The 27,242-nt window shown below is 39.7% G+C and overlaps 1 protein-coding gene across 1 annotated transcript; it reads left to right on the forward strand.

The window, feature by feature from the left end:
* The first annotated feature begins 4,033 nt into the window (after nucleotides 1-4,033).
* LOC119777960 (G2/M phase-specific E3 ubiquitin-protein ligase) lies at nucleotides 4,034-5,227 on the forward strand. The gene is made up of 3 exons (XM_038276968.1): nucleotides 4,034-4,114; nucleotides 4,633-4,847; nucleotides 4,936-5,227. The coding sequence occupies exons 2-3, from the start codon at nucleotides 4,688-4,690 to the stop codon at nucleotides 5,169-5,171; spliced, it is 396 nt and encodes a 131-aa protein (XP_038132896.1). The 5' UTR covers nucleotides 4,034-4,114; nucleotides 4,633-4,687; the 3' UTR covers nucleotides 5,172-5,227.
* Nucleotides 5,228-27,242: the final 22,015 nt, after the last annotated feature.

The following is a 27,242-nucleotide window of genomic DNA, read 5'->3' on the forward strand; positions in this document are numbered from 1 at the left end:
CATTGTCAACCATATTTGCTTACATTGGAGCAATGTGGTTCTGAATAGGTCTGATACCATTAGCCATACACCTTTAAGTGCTTTTATTTGCCAAGTCTAATCCTTCTTATGGTTTTTATACAGATCTTACTTTCCGGTGGAGAAGAGGACCCAGAAAATACAATGGATGCAATAGAAACTATGTGCTATAGGCAGGGGCGGATCTAGAAAAATATTTATGGGGTGGCAAGAGGGGGGCAGGAATTTTTTAGGGGTGGCAACATATGGCATTTGTTTACACTGAATTTAATCACAGTTATCACAGTTTGGTGAGAATAGTATGTACAGTACTAGTGTTTCATGTGAAACAGTTCATATTAATAATACATCGTACAATGTGATCTCACTTAATAGGAGATAGAAGAATGATAACACTACTTCTAGAGGGGCATTATCACAGGAAAGGTATTAAGGTAAGACACAGGTGCTGAGTCGCAGATGTGTGAGATTGACTGTCAGAGAGGAAGCTTTGCAGCATTTGCACAAGAAGAAATGATAGAAAGAAAAAGTTACTGATCAGAGATCTATGGACTGAGCTGTACTAAAGTGAGCAGAACTACACAGTAGAAATAAATGGGTCAAGGCACCCGAACAAGGTACTGGACATCTATGTAATGTTTACTCTGAACACAGATTTACCCCATTTGTTCCTCAGTAACTTGACATACAGCAGTTAAGGCAACATGAAAGGGACATTTCATGCATGTAAATATGCTGTAGATAGAGCTGTATATGGAGGACCAACTCTGCCGTATTTTAAAAATAAATACAGAAATAAAAATAAATGCTCAATAAATAAATAAGCATACAATTAATTGCCACCAAAAATACAATCAACAAATAAATGTAATTAGAAATTATATTATAATGGCAGGCAGAAATGTTAAAAGGGCAGGCAGAAAGAAATAGCGGCGAAGAAATAACTAGGGTAAAAAAAATACAAAGGAAGAATAAAACAGACAAAAATATTATAACATTTACATAAATAAATACTTAAAAATATAAGTAATTAAAAAATGAAGTTGAAGATAATAAATGACAAAAAAATAAATAAGGTAAATATTAAAAAGGCAAAGAAATAAAGAAGCCAATTAAAAGAGTTATATACCTTTATGACTAGCTGTATAATTTAATTTCTACTTACATTTATTTGTTGTTTGTATTTTTGGTGGCAATTAATTGTATGCTTATTTATTTTAAATATGGCAGAGTTGGTCCTCCATACTGCTGTATCAACAAATCAACAAAAACGCGGGTTCTGTATGTTACATCAAAATCTCCACAAATCTGAAAAGAAGCAACATAAAAAATACATTTTGCTTGTGAGTAGGTTCATACAGGTCATTTCTGGATAGTTTCATACTATATATACAAAAAAAGAAACAACAACACTGCTTCATATTAAGCAGGATTTACACCAGTATCACATTTTTAACTTTTAACACTTTTGGTTTTATTAAAGGAAATATCAAAATGTAGCAGCTCTGTAAAGGCTCACCAGAGAGCATAACATAAAGTTAACATGACTATAACAGCTGAATGCAGTGATTTCCATGCTGCTCAGCAAAACGCTTCACTAATTTATTTAGATCCAATGCCTTTGTGCGTTTTGATTTGAGTACAATCAAACTTGATCGTCTCTTTTCTGTCATAGTTGACCGCAAATATGTCTTTATGAGCCTGAGACGTCAGGCCTAACTAACATCATGGATAGAGGAATATCGTTCTGCAACCTGATTTTTATCATCTCAAAATCAGCATTGCAGCTATGCTAGCAACATTGTGCTTTCATTATAATTTAATTTCTCGATAGATAGTTAATCAGTTTTTACCTGTTTCTTTCCGTGTCTCCTCTCCCCATGACCCCTGGCTCCCTCGCTTTGCCCCATTTGGTTTTCAAAACAATCAGTCTCAGTCGCTCTCGCGTCATCTCATGCTGCATTCACTGCAGTCCGACATTGGAAATTAGCGGTCGTAATTCTCAAATGAGCCATAATTTATAAGCCTTGCCACCCCTACCGCCAACTGGGGTGGCAGCAGGGGTGGCAAGGCTTTCATTTAGGGTGGCATTTGCCACCCCAGTAGATCCGCCTATGGCTATAGGTATTCTTTTCTCTCCTGATTTGAATTGTTATGATTGATTACAGGATCATCATTTAGGCCGTGGGCCAGAATCTGTAGGGTGACTTTTCGTATGAACTGTCAAGGGGCCACTTTCTTGCACTTTGCAAGTTGCTACATGTAGCAGTGATCTAAAAAAAAACAATGTTCCCACATTTTCACTTGCACATTAATAACTTATAGCCGATAAAAAAATCTAAACTGATACGCGCTGTGCCTGTGCTATCCTAACACAGCAGGTCTTGGTGATACCACAGTAAATTGGGCAAAAGTCTGGACTATTTCTGCCCTGCGATTGACTGGCAACCTTTCCAGGGTGTACCCCACCTCTCGCCCACTGACAGCTGGAGATCGGCACCGGCAAGCGTGTTAGAAAATGGATGGATGGATGGGTGGACAGGGTTATTTCCTTTTCCTCACCATCAAGATCTCTGCCAACTGGAACCAGAAAATTTTATTATTGTGCTTTCTTCGTCTGGAAACAGATGCATACAAACACCTTACAGGCAGAGCCATGATGAACTGGTTGAACTCGCACAGCTGACAATACAGCGATCTGATTGGCTGATCAGCAAAACTCAAATCACGTGAATTCTTGGACTGGAGCGCAACATTATTTTTTATCGGCTATAACTCATTAATGTGCAAGTGAAAACGTGGGAACATTGTTTTTTTTAGATCACTGCTACATGTAGCAACTTATCCAAGTGCAAGAAAGTTGCCCCCTGACAGTTCATATGAAAGTTCTTAAGGAGACGTCCTACAGATTCTGGCCCACGGACTAATTATCATCATGACAATGATGATCCTCTGTTCTGTGTATTTTAGCAGATACACAGAACTGTATGCTCCCATTATAATCAACGATGAAGAGGACTCAGGGAGTGATGCAGACAGTCTTGATCTTCCAGAGGATTCAGAGTAAGAAATTAATAGTTCTTATAAATTTAGTTTTTCAGGTTAAACACATCAGCTGTCATGCTTAAAGTTATACAGTAGTATGACCATAGTCACTATTTGTCTATCGGTAGGGTGGAAAAGCTCTCAGCACCACAAATAATTGCAAACCTGGCAATCCAAATTGATCACCATGCTGTAAACAGACTTAACATCGGCCGGTCTGACATATGAGATGGAGCCGTCAGAGGATTCAAAAGGGCAACATTCTCTGAAAAGAAGGATCTCCAAGTGAAGTTTTCAGATGATGCTGGCAGGTTTGAGGATGGTATTGATACAGGTGGACCAAAAAGGGAATTCCTCTCACTCCTGATGAAAACTCTGAAGGAACGATCCATATTTGATGGACCTGCAGAAAGTCGCTTTCTTGTCTACAATTCCAATGGTACTATTTTGTGTGGAATGTTTTAATATAACTAAATTATTCAACAATGTCATGTTTGTGTAATTTAAAATGATTGACCACTAAAGTATTCTGCATTTTCATGAGCAGCAATCAGAGAGGATGTGTATAGTTTGGCAGGGAAGATGATTGTCATGTCCATAGTACATGGTGGACCTGGCCCAAATTTCCTTTCAAGGGACTTGGTCAACTACATCTCAGGGCAGTCCAGTTTCCACTCATCTGTAACAGACGTTACAGATGAAGAAATAGGGAAAGTGTTACGAGGGGTATGATGGTCAATACTTGAGGTTGTGTGCTATAAATGTAAGTGTTTTTATCTGTTTTGAAATGTTATTTCAATGGATTATTTTGATATTTCTATTTATATATAATTAATTTCTTTTATCTGAAAGTAGTAAAGTTCATCTTCTATTTTTTTCAGATCCAGAATGCTTCCTCATTGCAGACCCTTGGAGACTTAATGGTACTGCACAGTACCATGTTGCAGACTGCAGGGTGCTTAAACCGTGTTAATTCATTGGAGGAAAAGCACTCCATAGTGAATGAGTTCCTCAGGTGGTACATTGAAAGGAATCACAGTGCAATCGAAAGGTAGTTGTTTTTTGTTATTGCCGATGTTGCTTTTTCTTTTAGCAGAAGACTCCTCTTTCCTAGATGCACCACAGAGCGCCAGATTGATGCCTGTGGTCAGCAATCTCTACAACGCCTCCCTCAGTGATTCAGACACAACCCCTCTGTATTGACATTTATTCATTTATTAATTTCTTTTTTGCACATTGTCATCGTCACTTTTTTTTGCACATCGTCACTATCACTTTAAATCAGATCTATCTATAGATCTAACTTAAAGTGATAGTGACGATGTGCAAATATATATATATATATATATATATATATATATATATATATATATATATATATATATAATTTTTTTGTATGTCTGGAGCGTGTCACAAAAATAATTTCGCGTTGGGATTTTTAAAGTGATTCTGATTATAAAAAGTAAATGCAATAACTGAGTGGTATAAAACAGGTGTTTCATTTGAATGCTTAGTAGCTGATACAAATTGTACTTTTAATTTCCTAAGCAACCTGTTATTGCATTTCAGATTCAAGAATGGACTTGCTACTTTGCAGTTTTTAACAGCCCTGCAGCAATTTCCTATGGCGCTGACTCCTGTCTTGTGCCATTCTGAGAAAAAGTTTTCTGCTGTGAAAATCGAACATCTCTTCCGACCAGAGCTTAGTCCAGATGGCAGCAACCGGAGAGCCCAGGAGAACAAGACAACAAGTTACTGGGCCGACTACCTCCTTGACTGTGAAGGTTGGTTTATTTGTTCCACATCACACTAATTCCAATGAAAATTAACTACTTATGATGTCTTGGTGTTGGTATTTATTTCTACTTTCAGAACATAACAGTGAGGTGACCCTGGAGGATGTCCTTATGTTTGCCACAGGTGTGCCATCTATTCCTCCTGCTGGTATGGACCCTCAGCCATGTCTTGAATATATTTACACCTCAAACTTCCCTATGGCAAATACATGTGCCAACACTTTAAAGCTGCCCCTCTTGGACAGCTACATTACATTCAAGCACAGTATGAACTTTGGGATTAAGAATTCCCCTGGCTTTGGATGCCTTTAGTCAGCATGCAGCTGTTGATATTTTGGGCCAGATCTGTAAAAGTTTTGAATTCTAGTTGTGTGGGTTATATGTGTGTGTATATACATATATTAGTTGTACTGCATTTGTTTCTTCCTAAATGCCTCTGTTTTGTTGTGTAGTTTGGTCTGGAAGACAACACAATGTTTCAATGATATTGTTGAAACCAACTGTTTATAACAGTCTTTATTTTGTCATTTTAAGCAACAGTTGCTGTATTGCTTGTAAAAAAAAAAATAAAACAAAACCTGAATGACTTTTCTGTTTACATTGTTGTTTATTTTACAGTCTTAACATTTTATAGATCAGCCATGTTCTTCAGAGTGATGTAGAGTTGTACGGCAGCTTCCCATTGAAGAGGAGGTGACAAACCACTTTGTCGCTGCAGTTCTTCAAAGCAATTTTCTTGTTCGTCATCATCATCATTTTGAGTTCCTGCCGCGGGCATGAGGGTGTTTAACTGGCTCAAGGCTTGTGCAGATGCAGGGAATCCACAGTTTCTGCCGTTGAATCTGAGAAAGTACGAAAAAAAGTCCAAATTTACTGACAGTTGCAAAAATTAAGCTTAGTTGTGAGATTTGGAACTCACTACCATCTCATTTAGGGGAGTGTTGGCCTAGTGATTAGAGCAGCGCGCTTGCACTCAGAGAAGGATGCAAGTACGCTGTTCGATTACCAGCGCCTGCTCTCTGGGTCCTTGAGCAAGACCCTTAACCCCCAGATTGCTCCCCGGGCGCTGCACATGGCAGCCCACTGCTCCCCAAAGGGTGTTGGGTTAAAAGCACAACAAACTCAACTCACATTAAAATATTGACTTCAAAGCTTGGGAATTGGTTGATGGTGAACCAGAAACTTTTCTAATTTTTAAATATTTTTAAATTATTTTGATTCAATAGTTTTAAAAACATTATTTTACATCTGTTGGGTCATTTTATTGTATTTACTGTTGGTCTTAAGGCTGCAGTATGCAAGTTTTACAAAAGTATGCTTTTTGCTGCAGTTAATGCTAGGAGAAGGCAGAGGAGCCTGAATTTCTTCCATAGATTACCTGTCTTATGCTGTGATGACACAATGATAATTTCAACAAATATCTAAAAGCCATATTTTCCATGAACGTTGCATGCCTCAGCTTTAACTTTTTATATAAACCAACTGTTAAAAATCCTTCTAGGGATGGTGTTGCGAATTAGTTATGGCTACAAATGATGTGACGCTTGCATCAAATTCTCCTGATCTATGTTTCTTGTATCTGTCCCTATGAAATTAAAATAGATGTATGCTTTATAATAAAAAACATTATCCAATTATCCTTCTGTTTTAACATGAAATTGCATTACTCACCTGTGAGGCAGGTGATACATAGCTTCAGGTTTACCAGATGGGCACTTGGACTGGCGAACAGGGAGAATAGTGTGAGTGTTCCATAGATGTTTGTGTTGGTCCAGTTCATTCTGAAGAACTCCCAGGAAACAGTATCGCACCAGACGCATGTGTTGTCTGCTGCCATTGAAGAGGTGCCTTTCCCTCAAGTCGCTGAGCAGATCCATCCAGAACTGACTCCTAGTTAAAGTACAAGCGTTTTATTAACATGGACTATGGCCCCAAAAAAGCACTAAATAATTATGGAAGTTGCTTTTAGAAATCTACTGCAATTTTTAATAGTTAAAGAAGTAGTTATAAGAAAGCAATTTTAAAATTAACACAGATAGTCTCAGGCTGACACTAGTGCACATGATAAACCCAGAACTAAAGGTGTGTATATAGATCAGAATAATCACATGCAACAGACACAGAAATGTCAAGTAGATGCATCATTAATTCATAATAACTTCAACAAATTGAAATATGTGACAATAACCTTTGTTTCCGAAAGTAGGACCACTAGCTTTCAATACGTTGGTTGGACGTTGAAGTCCCATGCATGTGGCTTTTGGCTCCTGCAAATTCATCTGTGTGCACTGATCTCAAGGAACTGTGAAGTGCTGCCATCAGTCCATTTTCTGTTCCGAAGTCTGTACGGAGGCGCATTGGTAAAACTCCAAACTCAGAAATGCACTCCATATAATTTTGAGCAATAATCCCAGGATCATTGTTGGACTTTCCACATTTGAGCCAAAGTATTTTTCTGGAGAACCCATGAATGCAGCCACTTATTGCAATTCCATAGGGTTTAAATTTGTCATACCCATCAACATGCCAAGTTTCATTGGGTCCCACTGAATGATATGCTCTGCGGACAAATCTTCGTCTAGACCTGTTTTCTACTCCAGACGGATCCAATTCTCTCATTAGTTGCATCACATCCCTTCTTCTAATGATAAGAGAATACTTCTGTTTAAGGGTCTGCCACATTGCTCGGTAACCCAGCAGTTGGCCTGATCCCTTAAGTTCCTCAGAAATAGCTGCATGCACAGTAGCAATTGGTGTGTACTTTGTCCTTCTGGTCAGGCCTGCACTTTGTAATCTTCTTTTTAAAGTACTCAGACTAACTGAAATATTGTGTTTGGCAGCAAGGAAGTCTCTTATTACTTCATACAGTAACTGTGGCCCTCCGTGAAATACTTCACGATAAGATCTTCTGCAGTTGTGGCTTGACGATCTGAGGGGAAGAAATAAGACAATAGATCTAAGAATATATATTTACTGAGTGATGAATAAACAGTACAAAGTCAGTAATTTATATGATATCAACAACTTTCAGAGAAAAACATACCGTCAACTTGATGAGTCTTTAAAAACTCAATATTTCTGCCACATGAGCCACAATAGGATAGAACAACATGAAGGTTCCCACCATAAAATGGACAAAACATAACCTGATAAAAGGCAAGAAGAATCAGTTAGTCTTAATACACATACTCAGACTATTTGCACCTAACAATATATATTGATCGATAGAAGTGTGGTTCAATAGATGGAGAAAAAAAATGACATCCTCCCAACCAATCACAAATGCAGACCCGGGAAAGCTCTGCCAGCCTTCAAAAAGTTCAGAGCACATGTTCTTTTTTTTTTTTCTTTTTTCAGACTTAGAGTTTTGTTAAAATGTTGGTTGAATGCAGGATTGTGTTTAAATCCATTTTATTTCAGCACTAAGCAGCAGCATAAAATGGTCATGGCTATACTTAAAATGTATGTTTTGAATTTTTTTGATAACTACCGGTATCGAACAATATGATTTCTATTTTATCGATATGCCTTTTTTCTATATCATCCAGCCTTATTTGCACCATCATTACACATATGGTAGATTATAACAATGTTTTCCACCTTGGCTTAAAAAATGGTTTCTTACATGGCAGTTGTTGATGTATAATGTGCTAAACACACAGCAGTGCTACCCACTGCCACACTGTGCAGCCCCACAGATGAAAAAGTAGCTTTCAAAAAAGACGCTTACTGTAAAGAGCAACTCAGTGAGGCTATGGAGACGGTTTAAACAATTAAACCAAAGTATAATACAGTTGGAGTTATAACTTCCAATTCGGGAGTTCCTGAGTGATACATTATCCGTTTTATACACCGTACTGTCGCTAAGCAAAGCAAGTTATCCGAAATTGTCTGACTCGTTTCCATGGTAACCAGTGACTCGCAAACCTAAAATGGAATGTTTCTCTCTTCACAGGGTTAACAAACTTGAAGTTGTCAGTAAACCCACATAAAGTGTGAAGGGTTAAGGTTTGAGATTCAGTAAATATTTTTGTCAGTTTCAAGTTTGTTTGGAGGACAGTTTTCTTGAGGTTTAAAAGAAATTATTTTCCTCCCTGATGGCTTTTAAAGAGGTTGGCAATTCTTTTCCTTAAAGATTTCTTTTCTGGTTTTCTTTCTATCTCCTGTTGCAGGTTTTGGAGTTCCATCAAAAGGCCGACTATTACCTCGTCCCTGAGCTGTGTTTGCTTCTTCATATTTTGTTCCTTCTTCAGCAAAGCAGCCTTTAAGTCACTGGTTTCCTGCTCTTTCTCAGCTAAGCACCTCTCATCCTCCTTTGTTTTGGCTTTCTCAGCAAGCAGACTCTTTTCCAGTTTTGCAGCGTCCTGATGTAATTGTTTGTTTTCCAGCTTTTTCAGATGCAGAGAACGTTCTAACTGTTCTAACTCAGCTTTCTGGAACTCCAACTGGTCTTTCAGCTGTTTCACCTCATGTCTTGATTGTTGGTTGGCCATAAGATGGGATTTTTCTTCCTCCAACCAGCGCAGCTTTTCCTTCAAATCTTTCTCCATTTTGACCAAAGTATCCTTTAATTCTCTGGTTTTCTCGACATGTTTGAATAAGCAGCTCTCAGCCTCCTTTGTTTTGGCTTTCTCAGCAAGCAAACTCTTTTCCAGTTGTATGACTTTTCTTGCAGCGTCCTGATGTAATTGTTTGTTTTCTAAATTTTTCAGACACAGAGAGTGTTCTAACTGTTCTAACTCAGACTTCTGGAACTCCAACTGGTTTTTCAGCTCTTCCACCTCATCTCTTTGTTGTTGGTTGGACATAAGATGGGATTTTTCTTCCTCCCACTGGCGCTGCTGTTCCTCCAAATCTTTCTCCATTTTGACCAAAGTAGCCTTTATTTCTCTGGTTTCCTGGACTTGTTTGGCTAAGCAGATCTCAGTCTCCTTTGCTTTTGCTTCCTGTACTGCTTTCCTCTGCAGGCTTTCGGATAATTTGATGTTTTCTTGTTGAAGTGCTGCGATCTGCTTGTCTTTTAAGCTTAAGCAGATCACAGCCTCCTGCTCCCTTTGCTCCATACGAATAACCACAGTCTCCAGGTGCCGAGCTTTCTCATTGGCAGATTTAAGCTCTGCCTCCATTTTTTCAAGCTCAGAGGCACATCTCTGCAGATTTTCTGATAATCTGAAATTTTCTTGTTTAAGCGCTGCCATTTTCTCATCCTGCTCCACCTTTTTCCTTTCAGCGGTTAGCTCAGACTCCAACTGCGTAGCTTTCTCGTTGGTATTCTGATACGCGGCCTCCATTTTCTGAGGCACAGCAAACAGACTCTTGATGGTTTCTGATAACTTGATGTTTTCTTGCTGTAATGCTGCAATCGTCTCGTCTTTCGAGAGTAAGTAGATCTCTGCTTCCTGCACCTTTTTCCTTTCAGCAGTTAGCTCAGACTCCAGCTGCCTAGCTCTCTCATTGGTGTGTCCAGACCCTGCATCCATTGTCTGATGTTTTCTGACAGCTTCTTGATTTCTTTTTGGTTTGTTTGAAATACAAAGCTTTCTTTTCAACAAAAAAACCTGGACTGATTTGCTCTGTTGGAAAACAAAAACAGTTTCTCTAATCAAAAGGACGTAAGTCAAGAGATGTGAACCATACAAGAGGTTTCAAGGAATGGAATGACTTGATGTCTGCACTGTATTTAAAAACTCAGAGTGACAGTTGATGATGTCATCAATGGATAGAAGCAATGATGTCATCGAATAGATGGACAGAATCATTTATTTAAATAAAAACAATATAAAACAAACTACTGCAACAGTTAAATTAGTAAAACAAAAGTAAAATAATAAGAGTTAACATCTCAAACTGAGTTTATAGCCAAGGAAAAAAACTTTATAGAGAGGACCTAAAAACAGCAAGTAAGTCTGCCTCTTATTTATAATGGTTGCATCCATTGTCTGATGTTTTCTGACAGCTTCTTGATTTCTTGTTGGTTGGTTTGAAACACAAAGATTTCTTTTCAACAAAAAAAACCTGGACTGATTTGCTCTGTTGGAAAACAAAAACAGTTTCTCTAATCAAAAGGACGTAAGTCAAGAGATGTGAACCATACAAGAGGTTTCAAGAAATGGAATTACTTGATGTCTGCACTGTATTTATAGACTCAGAGTGACAGTTGATGATGTCATCAATGGATAGAAGCAATGATGTCATCGAACAGATGGACAGAATCATTTATTTAAACAAAAACAATATAAAACAAACTACTGCAACAGTTAAATTAGTAAAACAAAAGTAAAATAATAAGAGTTAACATCTCAAACTGAGTTTATAGCCAAGGAAAAAAACTTTATAGAGAGGACCTAAAAACAGCAAGTAAGTCTGCCTCTTATTTATAATGGCATCTCAATCCACATTTTGGGGGTTGTAACTAAAAACACTTGCTCTCCTCTCAACCTCCTTTCTGGCTTTGGGAAAAAACAGCATTAACAGATGGATCGAGCTGAGAGAACGGGAGAGAACAGACTTTTAAAAGAAGTTTAACAAATTATAAGGGTTTGTGTATTGATTTGTTTAAAAAAACAAATCAATACACAAAAATACGCAAAAAATTCTAAACCAATGAACAGAGGCTGAAACAGGAGTGATATGTTCATGTTTTCTTTACCAGCAGCAGTGTTGGGCACGTTACTAAGTAATTAGTTATAGTTACTAGTTACTTCTCCCAAGTTAGTAACTGAGTTACTCCACAATAAAAGTAACTAGTTACTACTAAAAGTAACTATTGCGTTACTTTTGCGTTTCTCGCCCGTGTAACCCTCACCACCCGGCCCCCACCTTTTCGCCGTGTGTTTCAAAAGCCAGCTGAATAGACTGGACGACAAAGACAAGGACCTGGAGAGAGTTTTGCATTTATTGCAACTCAACGTAAATGACATCAGGGGGGAACGCCATCTAACAGGCCTATAAACTCCGTTAGATAGCGTCCCCCCTGCTTAACATGGGGGAACGGAATCTGATGGGCTTCTAAATCCGGTCAGATAGCGTTCTCCCTGCTTAACATGGGGGAACAGAATCTGATGGGCTTCTAAACCCGGTCAGATAGCGTTCTCCCTGCTTAACATGGGGAAACGGAATCTGATGGGCTTCTAAACCCAGTCAGATAATGTTCCCCATGTCTAACATGGGGGAAGGGAATTTGATGGGCTTCTAAACCCGGTCAGATAATGTTCTCCCTGTCTAACATGGGGGAACGGAATCTGATGGGCTTCTAAACCCGGTCAGATAGCGTTCTCCCTGCTTAACATGGGGGAACGGAATCTGATGGGCTTCTAAACCTGGTCAGATAACGAACGGAATCTGATGGGCTTCTAAACCCGGTCAGATAACGTTCCCCCTGTCTAACATGGAGGAACGGTATCATATGGGCTTCTAAACCCGGTCAGATAGCGTTCCCCCTGTTTAACATGGGGGGACGGAATCTAATAGGCTTCTAAACCCCGTCAGATAGCGTTATCCCTGTCTAACATGGGGGAACGGAATCTGATGGGCTTCTAAACCCGGTCAGATAACGTTCTCCCTGCTTAACATGGGGGAACGGAATCTGATGGGCTTCTAAACCCGGTCAGATAACGTTCCCCCTGTCTAACATGGGGGAACGGTATCATATGGGCTTCTAAACCCGGTCAGATAGCGTTCCCCCTGTTTAACATGGGGGAACGGAATCTGATAGGCTTCTAAACCCCGTCAGATAGCGTTACCCCTGTCTAACACGGGGGAACGGAATCTGATGGGCTTCTAAACCCGGTCAGATAACGTTCTCCCTGCTTAACATGGGGGAACGGAATCTGATGGGCTTCTAACCCCATCAGATAGCGTTCCCCCTGTTTAACATGGGGGGATGCTATCTGATGGGCCTATAAACCCCGGCAGATAGCGCTTCCCTTGCTTAACATGGGGGGAACGGTATCTGATGGCTTCTAAAAACCCGTCAGATAGTGTTCCCCTCTTCCTAACATGGGGGAACGGTATCTGATGCGGTGTAAATATCCTCCGGCTGCATTACCTCTACTCATGGGTGTGAAGTTTTTTAACAGGACGTTCAGATCTGGTGAGTGTATGAAATTAATAACCGGGGATGTCTAATTCTGAAATCCTGTGTTTGGGTTGTTATATGTACTGCAACATCTATCTATCTATCTATCTGTCCGTCCGTCCGTTTGTCCGTCCGTCCATCCATTCATCCATCCATCCATCCATCCATCCATCTAGATTTCTCCCTTTCTCTATATAGGCTAACATCTGATTGTTCACGCTATCCGTAGTTCCCCTGTTGCGCGCGCACAGGGCGGCTGTTACGCGCCTTTAGTGAGCATGGTCGTGTCGCTTACGCTTTGAATCGTGCCGCCTGCGCTGTGAATCGTGCCACCTGCGCTGTGCGGAGATGCAGGAGAAACCGTATCTGATGGGGAAACGCAGCTCGACGTAACACCGGTATTTCCACGTGGAAAACGCTGTTTTGCTGCTGTAGCCCTCCTCACTCTCCATCTCCCTGTGTGTGCTGTACGTTAACACCCGGCAGCGGAAACACCCACCTATCCAACTGACAGACGTAATCTCACTATACATCAGCCATTCTCATCCTCCCCTCTCTCATGAAAAGGCACGCACGAGTTCTATCATAAAAAAAAGGTTAATTGTCCGACCTGAGTAACGTGCATTAACGGGGTGTCGGCAATGGTAACAGCGTTACAGCCTTCCAACCAAGTCGTAAAAGAAGCATCATTTAAAATCTTTAAATTATGCTGTGAAATAAATGGTTAGGCTTTGGCCAGTTGCCTTAGATGATTAAAAACAACTTGATTACAAACTTTCAGTGCATAATGTTTAAAATCACTGTCCATTCATCTCACACCCCGGTTAGTAACTCCCTGAGTCAGATACTCTGTTGGAGGACCCAGATAATATAGCATGGGCTTTAAAAACATCACAGGACTTATCCAATCCAATTTTATTTGCCAACCACTTAAACACAACCACAGCTGACCAAAGTGCTGTACAGAAAAAATAGATAAAACAAAACGTAAAACAGTACAGATTAAAACAAAACAGCTAAAACATGGGAACTGTTGTGAATTGGCGCTATATAAATAAACTGAATTGAATTGAATTAAGATATGTTTCCATCCGGAGGGGCAGTGTGGTTTTCGTCCTGGCTGTGGAACACTGGATCAGCTCTACACCCTCAGCAGGATTCTGGACGGTGCATGGGTGTTTGCCCCACCAGGGCGTGATCTACAGCTCTCACTGGAGCGGTTCGCAGCTGAGTGTGAAGCGGCCTGGATGAGGATCAGTGCCTCCAAATCCGAGACCATGGTCTTGAGCCAGAAAAGGGTAGAGTGTCTTCTCCAGGTTGGGGAGGATGTACTGCCCCTAGTGGAGGAGTTTAAGTTTCTTGGGGGTCATGTTCCCGAGGGGAAGATGGAGCGGGAGATAGATAGTGGATTGTGCAGCGTCTGCTGTGAAGCGAGCCCTGTACCGGTCTGTTGTGGTGAAGAGAGAGCTGAGCCAAAAAGCAAAGCTCTGGATTTACCGGTCGATCTACGTTCCTACCCTCATCCATGGTCATGAGCGAAAGAATGAGATGCCGGATACAAGCGGCTGAAATGAGTTTTCTCCGTAGTGTGTCTGGGCTCTCCCTTAGAGATGGGTGAGGAGTCATCCTGGGGGGGGGGGATTCAGAGTAGAGCCGCTGCTGCTCCACATCGAGAGGAGTCAGTTGAGGTGTCTCAGAATCTGACGTCTTCACGTCTCCCTGGTGAGGTGTTCCAGGCATGTCCCACCGACGTAGGCCCAGGGGGACCCAGGACACGCTGGAGGGACTATGTTTCTTCTACTTCAAAAAACACTTTAGATTTTAAAATGGAACATTTTTCAATTTTTTTATTTAAAATTTCAATGTATAACATGGAAGCATAAAAACATCATTTTATTCCAGTGGTAAATTCTGTTTAAAGTAACAGATCATTAAAAATGTCTCTGGACCTTTACTGGTTGATTTTCTTTATTCGGAGCCTGCTGATTTTAATTGGTTATCCGTGATTTAATGTTCATAAATATTTATTTCACGTCATGTGCACTATCCAATGCAGATCATTGGCGACCTCCACATCTAGTGAAAACTAGTGTAAGTGGATGAGTCATATAACGCAAACTCTAATTTGTTAGCTATTTGTCAAATTTGTGCTGATGCCACAGGAAATCATCATAAGCAAACAGGTGTTCTTCAAACTGCAAACGTGAATTGTCTATGCCATGCTACAATGTGGGATTCAGAGAAAGATGTTGAAACGTCTGAAAGGTCGGACACAGGCGAGAGCGTATCGGGAGATGGAGACCAACAAGACCTTCCTCATCCTTGGCCCTATCTCAAAAATTTTTTTAAATAGTCGAAAAATGTAGTTTTTAATTCTTAATATTGGCATCTGGCTGTTTTTTTAAAGGTTACTTTATACTTTTGTACTTTAAGTAGTTTTTTGGAGTGTTTTTAAAATGTAGTATCTATACTTCTTTTAAAACAACAGATCTTTGTTATTCCAAAGAAAGCAAATATTAGAAGAAAAATTATGTTTGAAAATCAATGACCGGCCAAAAGGGCTTGTTTATGAAAATTAGAGACAACGACAGGAATGCGATCAATGTTATAAATAGACAGCAAAACCAACGTGAGACCACCTATCTTAGAGAACAAGTAGTGAGGAACAAAATACCAGATTGAGGTAGGGTTTTCAAGGCAAGTTTTAATCCAGATCACTTTGAATGTCTTGTTGATTGTCATAAAGTTGAGAAAGTTAAGACCTCCTGCATCATAACTATTCATTAAAACAGATTTTTTAATGTAATGAGTTTTGTTTTTCCAAATAAAAGTTGCATAGTATCTGATCAATTTCTTTGCACATCTTTTGGTCAACAGCCAGAGACACAGCCGCATAGGTTGGTCTGGATATTCCTTCAGCTTTAGAGAGTAATATTATGCTGCAAAGGGTTACGTCTCTTTGGAGCCATAAGTTAAATCTTTTCTTGGCTCTTTTTAAGATTAGGATAAAGTTGAGGTCACATCTAGTTTTCTGTTTTTTGGTCAACGTTGTTCCTAAGTAATAAGTAGTAATGACAGTTCACATTTCTTAACAGCCATTAATTCACATTTGTACACATTTAAGTAAAAACCAGAAGCCTCAGAAAATAATTTTATCAATGCAAGTGATAGAGAAACTTCAGAAGAGTCTTTTAAGAAAATTGTTGTATCATCTACCAATTGGCTGATGATAATTATTTTGTCCAGAACTTTCATTCCACCCAGTTAACTATTTATTATGTGACTAGCCAAAATTTGAGCTGATAACATAAATAAATAAGGGGAAATTTTGACAACCTTGCAGTATACCACGTTTTAAGTCGAATCTTGGGGATTTTCCGTCTTTCACTTTGAACCATTTCCATTATTATATAATGTTTTACTAGTACTGCAGAAAAAAAAGACCAAAACCAAATACGTTTTATGTTTTTAATCAAATATGTCAAGCAGAAGCCTTATGTTATTTGAGATGTGTCAATTTCTTTAAAAGCCTGATTGTGTTTCTTCAATAATATCATCCAAAACTAACTTTAATCGCTTATTTAATTGTTGCCAGGATTTTGCAACGTTATTTAGTAGACTAATTTGACGGCAGTTGTCAACAAGTAAAAGATCCTTGTTTTGTTTGGGAATAAGAGTAATCACTCCTGGAGTTAAGATGGGAAAGAGAGTTCCCTTAATGATACTTTTATTATAAACCGCCAATAAGAATGGAGCAAAAATCTTCAGCGAATGATTTATAAAACTCAGACAGCAAAACAATTAATTGAGTCAAGTATTTCTTTTAATGTAATATGATGATCGCAAAATTCTCGGTCAGCCTTAGCTTGATATAATTTGTACAACTTGTTTTGGTTTTCTGATAAATCCACTTTTTTTGCAGAAGACAATTTATCAGGTGAAACAGATGACTTAACTTCATTTTTGCTTCGTTCGTTCGCTTTTACTTTGAAAGATCGCTGCAATATTTCCTAAAAAATTTGCCTAATTTGAAGTTCAAAAGTTCCCATTTTTTCCCATACATTTTGTCAGCCTTAGCCTCATTCCAGAATTTTAATATCAACCTCTTGACAATAAATTGAACTGCTTCATGAGATAAAATAGTTCTAATCAGTTTCCAATATGAAGTATTTGGACAGCAAGAGGAAGGGATCAGAGAAACGTTAATTTGAAGTGCTTTATGACCGGTCAAAGGGGTGGAGAGAATTTCAACATCTGCTGTCTTTAAGATTACTTAAAATTAACCGTAAGTCTATTCTAGATTGTCTAGTTCTTGACAGTAAAGGTTCGAACAGAGGGATTTTTTTCTCTCCATATACACTGCCTGGCCAAACAAAAGTCACCAACAAAAAAAAAAGGTCACTCACTCTAATACTTTGTTGGAGCGCCTTTAGCTTTGATTACGTCATGCATTCGCTGTGGCATTGTTTCGATAAGCTTCTGCAATGTCAAAAGATTTATTTCCATCCAGTGTTCCATTAATTTTTCACCAAGATCTTGCATTGATGATGGTAGGTAGAGTCTGAACGCTGCGCAAAGCCCTCTCTATTACATCCCAAAGATTCTCAATGGGGTTGAGGTCTGGACTCTGTGGTGGCCAATCTATGTGTGAAAATGATGTGTCATGCTCCCTGAACCAGTCTTTCACAATCTGATCCCGATGAACCCTGGCATTGTCATCTTGAAATATGCCTGTGCCATCAGCGAAGAAAAAGTCCATTGATGGAATAAACTGGTCATTCAGTATATTCAGGTAGTCAGTTGACCTCATTCTTTGAGCACATACTGTTGCTGAACCTAGACCTGACCAACTGCAGCAACCCCACATCATAACACCACCCCCACAGGCTTGTACAGTAGGCACTAGGCATGGTGGGTGCATCACATCACCTGCCTCTCTTCTTAGCCTGGTTTGCCCATCACTCTGGAACAGGGTAAATCTTGTTGGGATCTGGAGGTTTGTCCACTTTCTCCACCAGAGGGTGCACGAGATCTCCTGGAGCATGAGCCGACCGCACCACCTGTCTCTCATCTGCTTATCAGGAGATCCGTACTTAAGGAGGCGGAGGGCTTCACTCCAGTGCCAGAGTGTTTGCCAGTAATGGTTAGCAAGCCTGAGCCAACCTGCCTGTCTGTGATCTCTGACTTTTGTGAACCAAACCTGATCCCGTTTTCTCCTCTCTGCTTCCCAGGTTGATACTGCCTGAATACCTGAAACTCGGGAGAGTTTCTCTGCCGGTGATCTGTCTGCTCGTTCTCAGTAGAACTCTAGAGAGCTGTCTCTGTCAAGTATCAGCCTGCCCGCTCTCAGAAGATTACTGGAAGGAAACGCAATCTGTGATCTGCCTGCACTCTGTAAGCTCTGCCTCAGCCTCTGCCCTCAACCTGCCAACAACCTCTGGACCCTCAAGGTTCCCCCCCTCTGCAGCTCTGTTCCACTCCTGAACAGGTACTGCCCTGAACACTCAACCTGCAAAACACCTGGACCTCCACTAATCTCTCTGTCCTCCTCAGCAGTGAACCTACTCGTGACCAGTCAAGCCCCCTCTTGGATCTGATCAAACTGTGTACATTTATTGAACCCCCTCGTGACCAGTCAAGTCCCCTCCTGGATCTGATCAAACTTTGTACATTTATTGTAAATAAATCTTTGAACTTTTCTTCTGCCTCCGAGTGTTCTGCATGTGGGTTAGACACCTTAATCCGAACATGACAAATCTGGACTCATCAGACCACATCAACCTTCTTCTTCCATTGCTCCACAGTCCAATCTTTATGCTCCCTAGCAAATTGAAGCCTTTTTTTCCAGTTAGCCTCACTGATTAGTGGTTTTCTTACGGCTACACAGCTGTTCAGTCCCAATTAGAGACTGACACGGGAGTGGATTTTCACTCCTGTCCCTTCCCACTCCCACAGAAAAAAATTGTGTCCCGTCACCGATCCCGGGCCAGAGTAGAAATCTAAATCCTGTCCCGTCCCACTCCTGGTGAAATTACTCCCACTCCCATCCCGCTCCCATTCAGAATGACTCCCGCTCCTGCACCACTCCCATTCTTGTTTTTGAGCGCGGGTGAAAAACTCAGAGCGGAAGCACTGTTGGTTTTTGGGTCGTGTAGTTTTTTTTGACTAGCATTATCAGTGATGGGACTAACGGCGTTGAAAGTACCTTGTGTTAGTAACGAGTAATCTAACTAATTATTTTGACTGTAACTAAAACGCAGTTACCATTGCAGACACCCCGTTACTGCGCGTTACTCAGGTCGCACAATGAACCTTTTTTCATGATAGGACTCGTGCGCAGCTGCGTGAAGCTGACACCCCACCCACGTCAAAAAAAACTCTGCAAATAGACTGAATGGTTAGTGCAACATTAGTGCAGATTTGTGCAGAAAAAAATATTGTTTGTGCTACTTTTGTTTAAGAGAAATTAAAGATTATTTTTTAGGTTATCCAGAGGTGCGCACCTTGTCATGAGAGAGGGGAGGATGAGAATGGCTGTTGTATAGAGAGATTCCGTCTGTCAGTTGGGTAGGGGGGTGTTTCTGCTGGCGGGTGTTAACGTACAGCACACACAGAGAGATGGAGAGTGAGGATGAATCCAGCAGTAAAACAGCGTTTTCCTGATGGAAATACAGGTGTTACGTCGAGCTGCGTTTCCCCATCAGATACGGTTTCCTCTGCATCTCCGCACAGAGCAGGCGGCACGAGTCACCGCGCAAGCGACAGGAAACGCGCATGCTCGCTGTAGGCGCGCAACAGTCGCCCTGTGCTCTCGCCACAGGAGAACTATGGAGAGCGTGAACGATCAAATGATTAACCTGATAACAGCCAGAAATGATAGCCTATATGGAGAAAGGGAGAAATCTGGATGCTTGGATGGATGGATGGATGGATGGATGGATGGATGGATGGATGGATGGATACTCTGCCTTTTCAACCTACTGTATTTTTTACTTTAAACATTATTTGATGGCCTTTGTGGCAGGGATGGAGATCCATATTTTATGTCACACGCAGAGTATACATCTTGATAGATAGAAGGATAGATAGATGTTGCAGTATCTATAACAACCCGAACACACAGGATTTCAGAATGAGACATCCCCAGTTATTAATTTCACCAGATGTCATTTACGTTGAGTTGCAATAAATGCTAAACTCTCTGCAGGTTCTTGTCTTTGTCGTCTTCTCTATTCAGCTGGCTTTGGAAACACACGGCGAGAAGGTGGGGGCTGGGTGGTGAGGGTTACGGGGGCGAGAAACGCAAAAGTAACGCAATAGTTACTTTTACTAGTAACTAGTTACTTTTATTGTGGAGTAACTCAGTTAGTAACTCAGTTACTTTTTGGGAGAAGTAACTAGTAACTATAACTAATTACTTTTTCAAAGTAACGTGCCCAACACTGAGCATTATAGTGTAGGCTTCAAGGAAAAAAACTACAAAATGGCGGCACCAGTACTGGATTTTTTTTCTTTCTTCCTAATTTATGTTATTTTTTGACTTCGATTCTAGTTAGTTTTTTTTAATTACTATTGGTTTGCTCCCGCTCCCGTCTGGTCCCGTTAATGTTTAATCCTGTACCGTCCCAATCACGTGATCGTTACTCATACTGACTTCCATCCCACGGGAATCCCGTGACCCGTGGGATTCCCGAAAAAATGTCAGTCTCTAGTCCCAATCCCTTGAGTTCCCTTCGCATTGTGCTTGTGGAAATGTTCTTACTTTCAGTACTAAACATAGCCCTGAGTTCTACTGTTGTTTTTCTTCGATTTGATCTCACCACACGTTTAAGTGATCGCCGATCATGATCATTCAGGATTTTTTTCCAGCCACATTTCTTCTTCGAAGATGATGGGTCCCCACTATCCTTCCAGTTTTTAATAATACTTTGGGCAGTTCTTAACCCAATTTTAGTCGTTTCTGCAATCTTGCTGCTTTTCTGCCGAAACTCTGGGATCGCCGTGGTTTTTATTTTCAATCATCTTGTTGTCCATACTACTATGCTAACGCCACCGCCACCAAGCTGCAATGATTTGCCGCGAATGAATACCGCCGAATCTGTCGATTCATCTTGTAGTGGTGCGTCAAATGCAACGTAGATTCCCATCCAATTAGATTGAATTTGGTATTGATGACGTGAAAAATAATTACGGTAACTCCATGGAAATGATTCAAAACTAAAGTAACAAGCCAATTTTTTAAAATGTAACACTGCATGAAAAGTGAGATTTTCGTCCCCGTAAACTCCTGTAAACTCCCGCAGATCTCCCTGATTTTCGTCAGTTTCCGACAATTTGCAACCCGCGCTTGTCCGCGTTTGTCGTGCCACAAATTGTCGGAAACGGACTCTGACGTATGTGGAGAGCGATCAGCTGTACTAATGGCCCTAATTAGCATATGAATGCAGCAAACCCGCGCGGCTGGCCAGGTCTGGCTTGAATAACCTACTCAGTATTGGCTGAAACCACTATTCTCAATCAAGTGAAATCGCTCGTGATTGGCAGCAAAACCACGCCAGGCTTTAATTTTCTTACTGAGTATTGGACGGAACCACTTCTTTTTAAACAAGTAAAGTCGCTCGTGATTGGTTGGCATATATATATATTTACATATATATATATATATATATATATATATATATTTATTCATTCATATATTTATTCATTCATATGCTGTGTATTTATGTTATCCTACACTACTACACAATTATTAGGCTACAATCAAGGACATGAATGAATTTATACAGGAAATGAACATTTGCCAGGAAGCTGTTTATGCAAAGAAAGAGCTTTATTAAAACACACACAACTATAAACAACGCGTATCCAAACACATGCGTATCTAAAAATTACAAGTCCGTGAACAGTCCGTTTGCTTCCTCGGGGTTGGAGGTAACTGGCAGCATTCCCTCCGAGGCAGGTCCGATGTGCAGACGCCTACTGTGCGTGGCCCTGTACTTCGGCATCGCTTCTAACCGGGACTGCAGCTTAACACAGAGTTCAGTGAGATCCGGCCTACGAAATGGCGGCGACCGCACAATCCATCCAGAGACACCGCCAACGACGCCATCTTCTTCGTCGGACATGAGGCCGACGGTGGCGGACTTTCAGAGTTCCACTTCCTCATCTGCTAGCAAACTCTGCCTCGCTTTCAGCAGCTGAAAAAAAACAATGAATCAGCGCACTGCGTATGGACACAACACATATATCAATGCACCTGAAAAATAGTCACCAAATAAAGTCTTACCCTCTTTCTTCTGGCCCGAATCCGAGCAGATAGCCACCGCGCGCAGCGTGTTGGCTGGCTGCGTATATCTGAAGCTCCTGCGTACCGTCTCAAAATACGTCTTACAGGCAGCTGGAAAACAATTAAATGAGAGTGGTATGAATAAAAAATCAAACGCAAGTCACAGTAACAAGGAAGGAGAAAACATTAAAACAAGTCACTTACACACAATGTGGTCTTTATCAACATCGTGCAAATCTGGATTTGCTGATATGGCTCCGAGCAAATAGGAGGTCTGTGAAAACAAAATGTACAGCTATGATCGGTATTCATCCGTATCCATTGCCTTTTACCGCAGAATTAAAGCATATTCTTTAAATCTTACCCTTGCTCCGGTTCATAGCGCCTGCAACTAGTCTCCGAGTTGTGAAGACGGCGTACTGCTTCCTGTGAATCACAAAAAATACACTTTAATAAAGCTTGTTCTTGCAAGGCTACTATTAGCCGTAGCTTTAGGCTAGGCTGTTATTAGCCGTAGCTTTAGGCTAGGCTGCTATTAGCCGTAGCTTTAGGCTAGGCTGCTATTAGCCATAGCTTAGGCTAGGCTGCTTTTAGCTTAGCAGGCAGTAATCGAACATATATTTACCGCTAGCATCTCTTCTTTGAGTTCGTCTTGTTCAATGCAGAGTGGCCATCGCGTCCAAGAGGAGTTTTACCCCGAAATCCCACATACTCCGCTCCAGACCGCCTGCACAAAGCAAAGCATCCATCCTCCGCTGTGGCTGCAGACCGCGCCGCTCTGAGTTTCTTCTTCTTCTTCTTCTTCTTCTTCTTCTTCTTCTTCTTCTTCTTCTTCTTCTTCTTCTTCTTCTTCTTCTTCTTCTTCTTCTTCTTCTTCTTCTTCTTCTTCTTCTTCTTCTTCTTCTTCTTTTCTATTATGGCGGATCACAAGCAACTTTAAGGTGCATACCGCCACCTACTGTACATGAGTGTGTAGTAGCGTTACTTCACATCTATTAGATTCTATTTTTTAATTTTGTATTCTTAAGATACATAAACAATGCTTTCCTTAGTTTATGAATATCTGTTATGTTTCCTTCATTTCCTAATATTCCTTTAAGATTCCATTCATGCCCTATACTTCTAACTATTCTCTTTAATTCTTCCCTTTCGTGTTCATACAACTTACAGTTCATCAGTATGTGTTCTACATTTTCTTTTTCACCACATTTCTCACATTTATCACTATTTTTCCTCCCTATTAAATAAAGTATGTCATTTAAGTAGGTAGGACCTATTCTTAATCTACTAACTATTATTTCTTCTCTACTGTTTCTTTCATTAATGCTTCGAATTCGAACTGACTTTTGCACTTCATATAATCTTCTTCCTTTCCTATCTTCGTTCCATATTTTTTGCCATTCCACCATTTCTTTACTTTTAATAAGTGATTTCCCTTCCCCTTTTCCAAAAGGAATTGAAATTGTTATTTCCCCCTCTAAAGCCCTTTTAGCTAATTTATCTGCCTTTTCATTCCCTTTTACTCCTTCATGTGCTGGTACCCAACAAAACCAAACATCAATGCCACCCCTATATAATCTAAATAAAATATGAAGATTTCTAATACCAAATCTTTTCTATTATTTCCTTCTCCCTTAATACTTTCCACTACTGCTTTAGATTCTGTGCACACCACCACCCTGATTGGTCGAATCTCCTCCACCCATTGCAAGCTTAATATATCTGCCACCATTTCTGGTGTAAAAACCGACAATTGATCTGATATTCTTTTATGAATACATTTTTTAAACTCTGGGATATATATTCCTATACCCACATAACCTTTTAAATTCTTAGAACCATCTGTATGAATTTTAAGGTAATTATTATATGTAGTTCTTAAATAAATATCAGTTTTTATCCCTATTTCATTTAAATTCCAATCATTTTTCATTGTATTAATTTGCAAATCTACATTAACCTCAGGTATTAGCCATGGAGGAATAACGCTAATTGGGTTAAATTGAGCTATTTCCTTGTCTTCTAATCCATACTTTTTAATCCATTTACTAACCATCCATCCAAATCCATTACTTTGGAACTTCACATATTCCCAGCAATTATGCAGAATAGTTGAATTCACATGATCATCTATATTACTTTCAATTTTCATCCAATATGCTAAAGCTAATTTAATTCTCCTCATTTCAAGTGGAGTTTCCCCACTTTCAATTAAGAGAGTATTAATAGGTGTTGTTTTTATTTCTCCTGTACATATTCGTAAAGCCCTACACTGTAATCTTTCTATTTTTTGTAATGATGTTTTAGCTGCTGCTCCATATATAATGCTGCCATAATCTATTATTGCTCTCATGAGAGCCCTGTATATGCTTAACAACCCCCCCCGCTCTGAGTTTCTTGGAGATCGTAGAGAGCATGCGCGAGATGAACCAGGTTTTCCGCGGATCAATAAAAATAATTAAAAATTCGTTCATTTTTTTTAAATCAAGGCCTTAATTGGCACAAAAATTATTTAAATATGTTTATCGAAGTATTTATAATTCTTTAATAAAAAATGCTCATAAAAACAATTTCGTCAGATATATTATATCGCTCCAGGCGGAGAAAAAGCTAGAGGATATATATATACGTTTATATGTGTGTGTGTGTGTGTTTACATACATACAGGAGTCATGGAACTGTGCTTACAGCTCCTTCATATTTCATGTACACTAATAACTTGTGTACATGGTTCTTGTTGATGGCATTAAAATCATTTTTAATAGCATTAAAATAGCATTAAATTAGAGTCACTCATTCCTGTATGAACCCTGTGAGCGCTTAATTTAATATGACATATTAAAAAAATCCCACCATCATCCAGCATATGTTCAGTTTCTGCCCAAATATATATATATATATATATATATATATATATATATATATATATATATATATATATATATATATATATATATATATATATATATATATATATATATATATATATATATATATATATATATATATATATATTTGTAGATTTTTGTAACGGGGATAAGGATAATTCAAAACTGCTTTTTTTGAATGAACTTGTTCTCTACTCCCAAACTCAGCATCTCTTTTCATTCCTGTAATAAGAAGTTTCTTTTGAATGGATTTGATTAAAGTTTAAGTCCCTTGGTATAAAATAAATATTTTGATGGAGATGAGAAATCTGCTTCCTCGTTGGTGAATAACCAATAGTTTGGATCCAATCATTTAAATAAACGGTGTTAGATTTTTTTTTTTTATATATATATAAGAATTGTGCTATAATTTCTAGTCACCGATCTGTTTCTGCTATATTTTAACTTGACGAACCGGAATTTGTCGATGGTCTTTTTCCTGTTTGGTGCGATTGCAATTGCGGATCTTGACCTGGCCGGACCTTATGACCACAGTGTACCAATCTTCTGATGGCTACTTACAACAGGATAATGCGCCATGTTATAAAGTGAATCATCTCAGACTCATTTCTTGAAACTTTTTCACTTAAGTAATTGTGAATTGAGCATATTGACAGGCAAAATTTTATTTTTTATCTTAAATGCAATTTTTTTTTCTTAAAATAATTACTGCTCTAAATGTATTGCTCTGTCAGCTAAAGATCTGTTTTGGTCTCTATACTTTAATTAAATAAATCAATTCAAGCTAAAATGTAAAAGTCTATACTGAGCCTGATCTCTTTGTATCAGAGATTTTCTTACCTTTTAGAAAAATGTCACTTGGAGTAAAACCCCCCCTGCAACCCTGATTTGCATTTGCATAGCTCACAGCATGTTCATTTACATGGTAAAGCCTCCCCTAGAATTCCATGGGGGGGAGGCATGGGGGGAACACTGCCTAAGAAAGTCTACGTCAATTTCTGACAATTTACGGGAGTTTTTGGCGAAGCCTGCAAATTGCCGTAAACTGCCGCTAACCTGAAGTTCCACGACAATCTACAGTGCCGCATATTGACGAAAATCCCACTTTTCATGCAGTGTAAGGAGTAAGTACAGATATTTGTGTAAAAATGTAAGGAGTAGAAGTAAAAAGTCACCATAAAAATAAGTAGTAAAGTAAAGTAAAAATATCAGAAAAATCTACTTGAGTACAGTAACGAAGTATTTGTACTTCGTTACTTCCCATCTCTGCTTGGGACCAATGAAATTTATGAATTTTAATGACTTTTATTTATGAGTCAAGTAATGCAGCCACATTCTTAAAATGAAAAAGCATTTCGGAAAACGCTATTTGATTTTCCAATTTTACAGTTCAAATTTGAATTTTTGTATGTATTTGCTGGGGTACATTTTGAAAAATAAATTTCAAATGTCTTTTTCTTTTTCAGTTTAATTAAGTAAAAGGATGAGCAGTGTTAAAGAAAAAATAAAAATGCAAACAGGATTATTGATTACTAATTTCATTAATGAGTCAAACACATCGAGAGGAGTCAGTTGAGGTGGCTCGGACATCTTCTTCGGATGCCCCCTGGACGCCTCCCTCGGGAGGTGTTCCAGGCACGTCCCACTGGGAGGAGGCCCAGGGGACGGCCCAGGACACGCTGGAGAGACTACGTCTCTCGGCTGGCCTGGGAGCGCCTAGGGCTTCCCCCAGCAGAGCTGGAGGAGGTGTCTGCGGAGAGGGAAGTCTGGGAGTCTCTGCTTAGTCTGCTGCTCCCGCGACCCGGTTCCGGATAAAGCGGGAGACGACGAGTACGAGTCAAACAATGCAGCCACATTTTTAAAATGAAAAAGCATTTCTGAAAATGCTTTTTCATTTGAAATATGGTAACGATTTGCTTCCATATCAGCCACCCTTCAGCATACATTGGTTATCGCCTGGCCACCCTTATAAAAAAGTTTCTGGCTACGCCTCTGTTTGTATTGTTTGCTTCAGTGCAGGTTCGATAAACTGTCCCAGAAAGCTGCAGAACCTGTTGGGCTGGAATGAAGCCATGTGGCTCCGCCCCTTTAGACTGTGGCGCGTATCAGCAGCAGCAGCAGCAGCAGCAGCG

The sequence above is a fragment of the Cyprinodon tularosa genome, unplaced genomic scaffold, assembly GCF_016077235.1.
Source record: "Cyprinodon tularosa strain WSP-4 unplaced genomic scaffold, ASM1607723v1 ctg101, whole genome shotgun sequence".
Taxonomy (NCBI): Eukaryota; Metazoa; Chordata; class Actinopteri; order Cyprinodontiformes; family Cyprinodontidae; genus Cyprinodon; species Cyprinodon tularosa.